This window comes from Cucurbita moschata, unplaced genomic scaffold (assembly GCF_002738365.1).
Source record: "Cucurbita moschata cultivar Rifu unplaced genomic scaffold, Cmos_1.0 Cmo_Scf00011, whole genome shotgun sequence".
NCBI lineage: Eukaryota > Viridiplantae > Streptophyta > Magnoliopsida > Cucurbitales > Cucurbitaceae > Cucurbita > Cucurbita moschata.
The window spans coordinates 4,528,581-4,541,014 of NW_019268527.1; the positions used below are offsets into that span (position 1 = coordinate 4,528,581).

General features: G+C 34.4%; 2 protein-coding genes across 4 annotated transcripts; one reads left to right on the plus strand and one right to left on the minus strand.

The window, feature by feature from the left end:
* Positions 1–5,134: 5,134 nt before the first annotated feature.
* LOC111449599 (expansin-A1-like) lies at positions 5,135–7,259 on the plus strand. Its single transcript, XM_023089558.1, has 4 exons — positions 5,135–5,219; positions 5,338–5,469; positions 5,568–5,880; positions 6,374–7,259. Exons 2-4 carry the CDS (start codon positions 5,340–5,342, stop codon positions 6,675–6,677), a joined length of 747 nt encoding a protein of 248 aa, XP_022945326.1. The 5' UTR covers positions 5,135–5,219; positions 5,338–5,339; the 3' UTR covers positions 6,678–7,259.
* A 512-nt stretch (positions 7,260–7,771) lies between these two features.
* Positions 7,772–12,348, minus strand: LOC111449596 (agamous-like MADS-box protein AGL30). 3 transcript variants are annotated; one of them, XM_023089554.1, is made up of 11 exons: positions 11,952–12,348; positions 11,362–11,418; positions 10,246–10,264; positions 10,065–10,129; positions 9,962–9,974; positions 9,823–9,884; positions 9,637–9,733; positions 9,429–9,476; positions 9,006–9,139; positions 8,500–8,842; positions 7,772–8,174 (listed from the first exon to the last, which is right to left on the minus strand). In XM_023089554.1, the coding sequence occupies exons 1-10, from the start codon at positions 12,134–12,136 to the stop codon at positions 8,500–8,502; spliced, it is 1,023 nt and encodes a 340-aa protein (XP_022945322.1). In that variant the 5' UTR covers positions 12,137–12,348; the 3' UTR covers positions 7,772–8,174. The 3 variants fall into 3 exon arrangements, with proteins under 3 accessions (XP_022945322.1, XP_022945323.1, XP_022945321.1); XM_023089555.1 differs by having other exon boundaries at positions 9,006–9,133; positions 9,962–9,977; XM_023089553.1 differs by having other exon boundaries at positions 9,962–9,977.
* Between the last annotated feature and the right edge of the window lie 86 nt (positions 12,349–12,434).

The following is a 12,434-nucleotide window of genomic DNA, read 5'->3' on the forward strand; positions in this document are numbered from 1 at the left end:
TTTTTTTTTTTTTTTTTTTTTTTTTTTTTTTTTTTTTTTTTTTTTTTTTGTGATTGAGATACCAGCAGATACCTAAGAACATGGCCATAAAAGTTTGCAAACCCTAATGCCTATAAACTAAAGTCTTGAATGATTTGACTATTCGAGGCTTAAGGATTTACGAAGATTATTATCATGCTTTTCTAGCTCATATTTTCTCACGTATGACATGAACTTTTGAAAGCTTGGTCTAGATTTAAACGATTTTTTATGTATGTCTTTTGTTTTTCAAAATGTGAGATCCTATATCGGTGGGAGAGAGAAGTAAAACATTTCTTATGAGGTGTGGAAATCTCTCTTTAGTAGATGTGGTTTAAAATCGTGAAGCTAACAATGATACACAAACCTACCAACATAAAGAAGATACAACCCACTCAACAATTGCCTAAACTATTTTCAAGCATCTAGGAATGTGACGAAGGGTCCCATATCGACTATGAAGGAAGGCGATGATGATTACATAAATTAAGAAAATGACATCCATCAATGTGATAAACCGTTTGAGAGTGATTTCGGAATGAGACAACAGTGATTTTGCTCCTCCGTCTTTCTTAGCGCACTAGCACGCATTTAGTACTCTTATAATTGGCCAAACGGGATCTTCATCTCAAGGAGATCCTCCGCTTTGGTTGACTAGTCAATCTTCTTCTCTCCAAATTGAAATTTTGATCATCCTCATTGGTCTTACTCTTTTGAACGACCACTTCAAAGAAGGAAGAAAAATGAGTTTAAAAGGGAATTTGTTGGTAATTATGAGAAAGTGAAAAGATTATATATTGGGATCCAGCAAAAGCATGAAAAGAAGGTAGACCAGCATGTGGGTTGCCCCTCTCCTCTCCATTCAACCTCTCAATCCAATCCCTTGTCCCAAATATTATTGATTAGTCTACTTTGGCACACTACTTATCTTTGACTCCGATATCATTTGTAACAGTTCAAGCCCACTGTTAGCAGATATTATCTGTATTATCGTCAACCTCACGACTTAAAAACATATTTACTAAGGAGAGGTTTCTACGTAAATGTTTCATTCCTCTCTCCAATCGATATGAGATCTCACAATATCTCATGAGAATGTCAGGGTCATCAAGTATCAATTCCCAATTGCTAATTTTTATTAAAATCTTGAACATGGGTCGTGATACTAATTAGACATTCATAACGTACCTACAAAATTAACAACTAAAAAAATCTATCTCTTACCCAAACTCTAAAATTTAGAACTAAGCTTACAATTTAACCTATTTTGAATCGAGCCAGAACGAGGCCTATCGAGATTGGCCTTACTTTTCATGAATTAAAATTTTAGGGTTTGAAAAAAAAGGGTCTAATTTGAAAATGAATGGATAAGCATTTTTGTGTGAGTGCCTTACAGCATCACATTCATCATGGACTTTTATTATTTATTTATTTACTTTTATTTTGCCTTTTGCTATATAAATACCAAAGAATTTGACAAACTTGATGTGGTGTAAAGCATTCCCTTTTATTTTCTTTTATTATTATTATTTTTTTTATTTTACAAAATTTTATTTTTATATATTTTGGGTCATAGGCTTACTCATTTTTTAATCGGCTCTAATGATTCTCATTTTTTAATCATTTTTTTCTTCCAATTAATTCTTTTCTTTTTGGTAATTATTTGTTTCTTTTAATTAAAAAAAGTTAAGTATTTTAGTAACAACTTGTTGATTTTTCATTTTTTAGATTTTAATTATACTCTTAAACTTTAAATTTTTTTTATTATATTCTTGAATTTTAAAATTATTAAATTTTTTTTGGTTAAAATTAAATAAAAGAAAATAGATGACTGAAAAAATAATTATAAAGATGAATCAAACTTTATCGATAAAAAATATATATTTTCACTTTTTTTATATAAAATTATTATTTTTTTTTTCCATTCATAGAGAAAAGTAAAAGAGGAAGAGAATATAATTTTTTTATTTCGATTTTCTTCGTAATATTTCATTAATTTAACATTTTAGAAAATATTAAAATTATGAATTGACAATTTTCATATATGAAAGTATGAATAATTACATTATAAGTTAATCTTTTTCTCTTATTTCTATAAAAAGAAATTTGTTAAGAACTATAATATTTAATGAATTATTTAAATGAATAGCCGTTTGTCGGTACCATAAAGTTATTATTATTTTATATAAATATATTTATATTATTATAAACAAAACCTTACACTATAAGGCTCATTTAACTATTTGTAACTTTATGTGTGAAATTATCGACCGGGTCGAAAGCCACCAGGAATAAAAGCTTAAAGACCGAGAAACAAATTTAAAAAACGTCGATCGACTTTTAGAAGCCAACTACCATGGGTATCGACTAAGCTTAGAGCCTGAATGGTAAACTCCCATAGGATAAGCTACGACCATTATCCTACGAGGATCAGTTAACGACATAATTATTGTTCCATACGGGCCGGTCGACGGTTGAGAATGCTAAAATTTGATCTTTGCTCATAATCACTCGATCAAGTAATAGTTTAACCTTATAATGTTTATCATACTTAATGTTCCAGAATCTGTGACGATGTTTTATAAACTATCCTATAGTACGACAAGTAGATACAAAAGTACGTCCAGAACACTTATTTCTTGTTCTCGATACCTACCATCGAGCTCAATTATTGACTTGAACATCATAGATCTCAAATTACACATATAGGTCGTGTCATCGTCCAAAGCTATATCTCTCTTCGATCACATATTTTTAAACGATCACGATCATATTTTTAAATACATCGAGCAAGTTATAAAAGATGAAACGTTTCAAACGTTCACGATGACTCGTTATAGCTAGTTATAGACAATTTAAATTTCTACGCTCCATAAATTCTCTCTTTTTAGGCACAAATAGTGTGGACCAAAGAAATTTATTTTATAAAATTGAATTATTGCCGATGTTTTTAAAAACTTACCAAGATTTGCATCATTTTAGTAAGAATTTATGTCGGGTTTAAATTTTGAAATAATTGTAGCTCTATAATGACACGTAAAAATTTAAATATTAAGAAAATTAATAAATTGGGTATAATGCATAAAATTTAAATTTCACGAACACGAATTCAAGCCTACTATATAGTCTATAACCTAACAATTAAGTTACGTAGACTATATATAAGCTTCCAAAACTTTAATCAATCGAGATATTTTTATAAAATTTAATGTATTTATGTCACGTGGTATAATATTATAAAGTTTCAATTAATAAATTATAACAAGAAAAAGAAAATTAAAATATTTGTATAGAGTGAAATAAATAAATAAATTATAACAATAATATTTCAAAATTATATTTTTTATTTTTGAAATTATTTGGGAAAAACAATTATTTTAGATAGACAGGTGTGAACAGTCAAAAACCAAAATATTGAAGTTTTTAAGAAGAAACAATTAAAAGTTTGACCAGCCACGTGGAGTTGACTGGCTTCAATTTTGTACGTATTTTTGAGGAAATTAAGAATTAAAGGTCAAATTATGTCCCAAAAAATAATGTCTGTTGGATTAAGTCTGAGATTAGTGAAGAATCCTTCATTTAACATTAATCATGATTAACTTCTTATTAAATCCTCCTAACTACATTAGACCTGAACGAATTGAACAAGCTTAGTTTGGTCAGTAATACCCACTCTTTATCTTGGAGGCTCGTTAGCTCATAAATTCTTGAGAACAGGTCGACAAGTCAAACGACGTAGAACTTTAACGAACAGGCTATTTCAATCTTCTTTTGTCGTTTATTTATACTTATTTCAAAGTTTGATAAATCTTTGTGACACCCGAGTAAATGAAAGGTATATAAATGAATCGAGAGGTGCAAAGGTCATTAGGTGTTGAATCGGGATTATAAATTGTGATTCAAATCTGTGAGATGGGTCGGGATTATATTATCGAGAAGAAAAAAACCCCCACAAAATAAAGTTTATGAAAGGGAAATTATTTGGTGGAAGTTCATTAGTTGGAAATTTGAAGGTTGGTAGAAGACAGCTAAAATATGTCATCAGCCATGTGCTATCCAAATATATCTTTTTATTTATTTACTTATTTGTTATTATTATTCTTTTAAATATTTAATGCATTATTTGATTATTTTTTTATGGAATTTTATAAGTTCATCCCGATTACGTCTTCTAATAAGCTCTTGAGATTGAGTTGTAGAGTTAAATTGAAATTCAAATTACAAACGACGGAATGAGTCGTAGGGTTGAATCAAATTGCAAACTACGAATGATGCAACAAGTTGTAGGATTGAATTGAACGGCAAAGTACAAATGATGCAACGAGTTGTAGGGTAGAATCGAATTGCAAACTAATAAACAGTGGAACGAGTTGTAGGGTGGAATCGAACTGCAAACTACGAACAATGGAACGAGTTGTAGGGTTTAATCGAACGGTAAAGTATGAAAGATGGGAGTATTAATCATTTTCTATCAGTCGTAGGGTTGAATCAAATTTTAAAGTATGAACAATGGAACGAGATGTGGGGTTGAATCAAACTGCAAACTACGAATGATGCAACGAGTTGTAGGGTAGAATCGAACTGCAAACTATAAACAGTGAAACGAGTTGTAGGGTTGAATCAAATTGCAAACTACAAACGATGCAACAAGTTGTAGGGTACAATCAAACTGCAAACTACAAACAGTGGAACGAGTTGTAGGGTTTAATCGAACTACAAACTACAAACTACAAACGATGGAACAAGTTGTAAAGTAGAATTGGACGTAAATTATTCTCCTTTAGTACCCAAAAAGATTGACATGGAAGAGACGTAGAATCATAATATAGAAATGTGTGAAGCAGACATATTGAAGAAATAAACAACGAAAAGAAAGGGAGATAGCGGCAAAGGCCAAAAAGAAGGGGGAGGTGATGCTTAGTTGCACATGGCTATGGAAAATTCATTAGCCAAAAGAGCAGCAACCGCCTTGCCCCACTTGGATATCTCACTACCAAAGCCTCCAAAACCACACGTTTTGGTCCCTCAAACCACCCTTTAATGCTTACAAAAACAACCTCTTTTTATTTTTTCTTCTTCTTTTTCAAGTCTCCTTTTTGAACTCCAGCGGTTTTAGGCCCCAATATCCCTCAAAATTGCTATATATTGCCTTCAAACCTCTCCCATTTTGCTCACTCATCTGCCTCACATTATTTCTTCTGGTAATCATCTTGCCTTCTCTCTCTCTTTGTAGTGAAAATGGGCAATAATGTTCGTTTGAAAATGGGAAAAAACTGAAATAGAAGATTTGCTGAATGAAATTTGAACTCTGTTTTGCAGGAATGGGTTCTGTTCTTTTGTTTTTGGCAGGCTTCTATGCCATAGTTTCATCTGCTGATGCCTATGCAGGTGGAGGGTGGAGGGGCGCTCAAGCTACCTTCTATGGTGGGAGTGATGCTTCTGGGACAATGGGTATGCTCCAAAACAGCCATTACTTAATAGTTAGTTCTTTGAGGACTTTTTACAAACAGTTGGCGGGCAATGTGAACCATGGCTGAAATTTTGTGCAGGTGGGGCTTGTGGGTATGGCAACTTGTACAGTCAAGGCTATGGAACAAACACGGCTGCTTTGAGTACGGCTCTGTTTAACAATGGGTTGAGCTGTGGTTCTTGCTATGAGATTAGGTGCACCAGTGGCCGTAAATGGTGCCTACCAGGCTCCATTGTGGTCACAGCCACCAATTTCTGCCCTCCAAATAGTGCCCTCCCCAACAACGCTGGAGGGTGGTGCAATCCTCCATTGCAGCACTTTGATCTCTCTCAGCCTGTCTACCAACACATTGCTCAGTACAAAGCAGGAATTGTGCAGGTTGCCTACAGAAGGTAAGCCATGAAAACAGAGTTTAAAAGTGCAGTGGGTGTGTTTTACGAGGTACTTTGAAATGACCCAAGCCCACTTCTATCGGGTCTTCTTTCGGCTTTTACTCGAAGTTTTTAAAAAGCTTTTGCTAGTTACACATTTCTTATAAAGATTGTTTCGTTCTTCTCCACAACTAATGTGGAATTTCACGATCCTCACAATTCACCCCCTTTGAGGTCCAGGTTCTCGTTGAACTTCGTTCCTTTCTCTAATCGATGTGGGTTTAGCCTCCTCGCTGACACGTCTTCCAGTATCTGGTTTTGATACCATTTGTAACAACTTAAGCTCATATTGTTTTCTTTGTGCTTTTCCTTTCGAATTTTCCCTCGAAGTTCTTAAAACTCGTCTAGTGGAAGAGGTTTCCATACCCTTTATAAAGGGTGTTTTGTTCTTCTCGCGCATTTAACTTAACAAGTTTAACTTAACAAGTTTGGTGGGGTTTGTTTGTTTTTGTAGGGTACCCTGCAGGAGAAGGGGAGGGATAAGGTTCACCATCAATGGCCACTCCTACTTCAACTTAGTGCTCATCACAAACGTGGGTGGTGCTGGTGATGTTCATGCAGTTTCCATCAAAGGTTCAAGAACTGGTTGGCAAGCAATGTCAAGGAATTGGGGACAGAACTGGCAGAGCAACAGCTACCTGAATGGCCAAAGCCTGTCCTTCAAGGTCACCACCAGCGACGGCCGGACAGTCATTTCCAACAACGTTGTCCCAGCTCGCTGGTCCTTTGGACAGACTTACCGTGGTGCTCAATTCTAATTCATTACCTTCTCTAGATAAAATAAGCTTATGACTTTTCTAATTCTTTCTTCTTTTAGTTTACCTTAAAGTATACTGAGTAGTAGATATATAGGAGTGCTTGAGTCAAAAAAAATGAGGAAAGGGCTTGTTTTGGGAGGCTCTTTTTTATCATTTTGGTTTGTAATAGTCCAGCCCATCGCTGGTAGATATTGTCCGCTTTGACCTGTTACGTATCGCCGTCAGTCTCACGGTTATAAAACGCGTCTATTAGAAAGGGGTTTCCACACCCTCATAAGAAATGCTTTGTTCCTCTCTTCAACTGACGTGGAGTCGATTCAAATTGCAGCATTGAATGGGTGCTCAACTGGCAACTTATTGTGATTTTTTACCCTGACTTTTGCTATAATAAAGCAAAAGTTGGCAGAGGTGGGCTTTAACCACCCGCCTGCGTCTTAGTTGTAAACATTGTGAGTTCATTGTAATCATTAACCAGCTTTGTGCTGGGCTACTTGTGTTTTCTTGTATTATTGGTTGCTGAAAGCGTAAATTTTCAGTTTCCTCAAGTAATGAAAGTTCTGTTACTCTGTTTATTTGTATTAATGCATTCAGTCTGCCTTCCTCTGTTATTCTTTCTTCACAACTGCCCCAAAATAAAATTTCAAGTCACCTTGTCCACTGCTATGTGAATGTCTCTAAACTCTAAGCCAATTGTTTGGTATTATAGCCTTCGACCTTTTCGTGTAATAGAACTTGTATAACTTCGGGAGTGATATCATTGTTGTAAGTTTCAAGTATCTCTATGCATATATTGTCATTCATTTTGGTTCATAATTCTCATTTGGAGTCATTATAAGAGATACATTTGTAAACATTTTGGTTATAGTGATTGGCTACCACCCGTCAATGTAGGAGAATTTCTTCTCTTCGAACCACGTAAATCTTTGTGTCTCTTTGTTTAACTCTTGTTTGTGGGTTTGTGAGTGCGATTGATCTTGCTTTCGCTTCCGCTACAACAATTGAGTATCAAAACATTTTAGTTGTGACATTAGAGTACAACAATGATCAAAAGAAACTTAGTCTGGCAAAGATAGTAGTGTGGTAATTCAATAAAAGAAACGAAATCAAAAAATGTTTTGCTTATTGATGGCCTTCATCACATAGGACGGATAAGTTACTAAACATTTTGGATTTGTTTCAGCTAACTGGAGAGCTGAAGAAGACATTTAACTATAACTTGTATGCTATGATGTTGCTATGTTTATTTACAGCTCCATGTCAGCGGGAGCAAACGAAAGACAGTACCTTAGCTGCCAAAAAGATAGACAAGGATAAAGCAACAAACAACTCCTTGAAAGATCATTTCATGGAGAGAGTAAGCACCGAGCCTCCTCCTTCGCCCGCCTGGTGACAGCCTCGAGAGGGTTGTAGTTCTGAAATTGTGTATATTAGGCTATAGGCTTCTTCTTGCTGTATTCTACGACACCTCCACAATCAACTTTTCCACCATTGCTATAACTGTATGTAATTCATAAAGTTTCAGTCAGTTACTGCAAGAAATGAAACACTCACTAGCTTTCCACAAAGTTCATATCCTTCACTCATTCACTAAGAAAGCAGAACAAACTTTTGATTCCTATCATGACAAGTTTTCAAGGATGATTCTGTAACAGTACACACAAAGCCTTGATTTTCCAAAATATGTGAATCGGCTAGGAAAGAGAAATTTGACGCATTAAAAGATTGAATGAAAGTAAGTGTTAGTTTTTAAATGCTCTAAACAACAAATCGTCTTCAAAAACATTGTGCTGATGTAAAAAGCAGTTTAAAAGGGCAAGCTTACTTATGGAAATAAGTGATCGTCTAGCAATGAAACAGCACAAGGGCCAGAAGAAGAAGCCCAATTGAGTTGGGCGGTGTCGTAGTTCCCATTAACACGATAATCTACAGGATTTACTGGTAGTTTCATCTCTGCTGCTGGTTGAAATCTCGGGTCATTAAAAAAGTTGACATTATAAGACATGTAGGAATTTTGCCCTCCTAGCTGGGGCCTTAGAGGTTCTGTTCTGATTAGTTCAGGGAGGACGCCATTCTCGTGTCCAGAGTTCGAAATCTCGGGACTTCTACCCGTGCCGAAATAACCAGGGTAACTAGCAAAAGAGGAACTTGCAGAGCACTCCACATCCCTAAGAGAAAGAAGAGATAATATGTTCAATAGTAGTTTTCTGTAATATTATCACGTTACAAGCTCATTCATACAGTAATATAAACAATTATCTAGTTTCTTCCACTTCCTTGCACTGCTTTTAGTCTAATCACAAAGTCATACACAGTTGATTTCATTCTTACCTATGGGGAGCGAAGTTGGGATCATCATGTAACACTATATTTTGAGCATCACTGGGAATCCAAGAGTAGTGTTGGAGTTGTTGAAGCTGTTGCTCAACACTCATATCGAAAGGAAGATGCATTCCATCCTGCATCTGCAATCGAAGTAATTTTACAAAATCTTTGAAGTAGCGAAAACTACCACCGAACTATAAGGATATATTAGTTGATAGGTCAGGACTTTTATTATATTCCTAATGCTCTCCCACCTCGCTTGTAAGTGTGTAGCTTAAGTTTCTTCCTGACCCCATTAGTATTGTGGTCGCTTATGGCTTTTCGTTCTAATTTAATACCATAATTACTAAAAACCCACAAACTTGAGCTGATTGGTTAGGACTTTTATATATGCTCTTGATAATATCCGAGCTAGTCGGCGTTCTTCACCTGATTAGCGAACTCTAGTGGCACTGGAGGATGCTTCTGTAGATTTTCCTGCCAAAATAAGTGAAATTTTTATTATAAGATTCAAGCATACAAGACTCTAAACAAGGAACAGTGTAGCATGTAGAGAAAACAGGAATTTAATTAAATTGCTATGATTCAAAGGATTGTTCTCCAGCACCAACCACAACAGAAATGAAGTGATTGATACCTTGTGCGCTCGAACTTGATTAAGCGATTCTCTCAACGAATCCTCCATTTGGGCCAAATGATCGACGTTGTTGATCTTTTCAGGATTACCCCAAAAGCTGCAGAGAATAAACAAGAAAATACAAAATTTGGGAACAGCAAAAAGTTCACTTAACAAACTAGATTCAAAAGATTCGCGGCCATTGACCTTAATCTCTGATGTACTTCAGAAAGTTGAGTCCGTAAGAACTTTGCTTGGCCAGCCAAATCCTGCCATTATTGATCATCAACAACGAGTTCTAAACAAATCGTACATACCAATAAAGCTAGTCCAAAGGTGTGTGTACCTCAATCGTTTGGCTACTGAAACAAAACGAAAAACAAACGAAATATATCAAAAGATTGTTGCGCAATTATGAACTCCATGAGGCTAAACAGAGTGTATTGTACCTTGTCCCAAGGAAATCTTGGATGTTGACATCGTGGTCCAATTTCTTAAAAGTCTTCCGCAGTGCCTAGAAGATTCAAAAGAAATTGACGAAACGCATAATGGAGATAAGTATGTATTGGAATTTTGATTTCTGTAAAAAGGGGGAAAGAATCAAGTGAAATGATTTGTGAAATTACTTACTTCAAGGCTTTCCAATTTCCTGATCCAATCAGAGAGAACACATGTCAGTGGCAATTATGAATCCAATCAAAAGTTGTATATTTGATGCTCAGATGAATTGCTCGACTATTATCACTATTTAAGTGATTCAAAACTATTTTCAAATCGTATAAAAAAGTGTTACTTTAAAAGGGATCGAGATTAAATTATATATTTTCCTTCCTTGTTTGAATGCCGAGTGGAAGGAAACGATAGAGCTACGCTCATATAAACTTCAATCACATACATAAGTTCCAAGATAATAATTATGATTATATTTAATATTTTTATATCCATTGAATCCATATCCCTTTGCTAGACTTATTCTTAAAAATTGTTTTTGGATCCAATTTTAAAAACATTTTCATGTAATCAATTCTAAATTTTAAATTTTAAATGCCTGTAAGAAAAAAAATAAAAACTTTGATAAACAGGATGTAACAAAATTATTTTATTTTTGTTAAATTTAAATGCATAAAATTTAAATATATACCTTCTAGTACAAAATTGTTCATACATTAACTAGTTGGTAATAAAAATTATTTTATGGTTTATTACTATATTATCTGACACCCTTTGACCAATTATATGGTTTAAGTTGGAATTTAATTTCAAAAAATGTGTTACTAAACATAAAATCGAAAATACTAGTACACAAAATACAACTTTATTTTTTCAAATAATTTGTTTTCAACACTTTTTTTTTTTTCACTAACTTAATTTCTTTAAACATTTAGATATCAATACATGAGGCATTTCATATTAACACACAATTGAAAATAAAATAAAATTTACAAAATCCATTAATTTTTTTAAGAACTCTTTTTGGTTGAACCCCCAACTTTTGGTCAATAATATATTGATGTCAATGTTGATATTATGATTTCAAATCAATAAAAATAGCTAAAAATTAAGTTAGAGTTATTATGTATATTTTTGTTAACTAGAATTTGAATCTCCAAGTATTTTATATTTATAGTGAGATTAATAAATATACTTTATTTATATATTTATAAAAGATATTGAAAAACATAAACCATGGTAGAGGAAATGTGCAATCTAAATTATGGTACAAACTACTCAAGGTTTCGATCCTACCTTTTGGCTCTTTCCTGGGGAGTTTGTTGAGCAAACTTAGCGATCACTTCTTCAATGCTGCAAAAACAAGAAGGGAAAAAGAGAAGAATTCAAATTAAGAATGTATTGAAGAACAACCAATTACAACCATTCTACCCATTCATCATCTCAACCATTCTACTCGTTCATGATCGACGATCCAATACTGAGTTAATCTCAGCCATTCTACTCATTCATGATCCAATACTGAGTTAATCTCAACCATTCTGCTCATTCACTAAGTTAATCTCAACCATTCTGCTAATTCACTAAGTTAATCTCAACCATTCTGCTCATTCACGATCCAATGCCAAGTTAATCTCAACCATTCTCTACTCATTCGCGATCCAATGCTAAGTTAATCTCAACCATTCTCTACTCATTCACGATCCAATGCTAAGTTAATCTCAACCATTCTACTCATTCGCGATTCAATGCTAAGTTAATCTCAACCATTCTACTCATTCATGATCCAGCACTACGCTAATCTCATTACGGTAATGCAAATACATTATTCATGATCCAGATTTACATAAAAAGAAACTGAAATTTCTTAAAACGGAAAAGCATACCTGCGTTTTCCAGAGCAGAGAGAAGGTTTTCCAGTCGGCGAAAACATGAGAAGAATAATATCAATATCGCATAAGATGGATAACTCATTAGCTTTCTTGATGATACCGTGCTTTCTTTTGGCGAAAGTTGCTTGGCGGCCATTTGTATTGTCCAGCCTCTTGATCTTGAGCTTTACTCTTCCCATTCTTCACAAACCATCATCCTTCTCTTCCTCTTCTCACTCTGCAATAAACATTCCTTTGGAATCGGCTTTTCGTTTCCACCACGAATTTCCAATTGCATTGTACCAAAACCCCCCCGCGATATTCTTCCGATGGAGATAGGGTTTGTTGTATCTCTTTTCCGTTCTGTTACAAAATTGATGGGGTTCTGTTTACGAGATGCGATGAGCAAGAAGGTATTAACCACATGTTGATAATAATTTGCGGTGGAAAATTACCACCCGTTTTTAACCACTAAATTCTGTACGGTTACCAATTAAT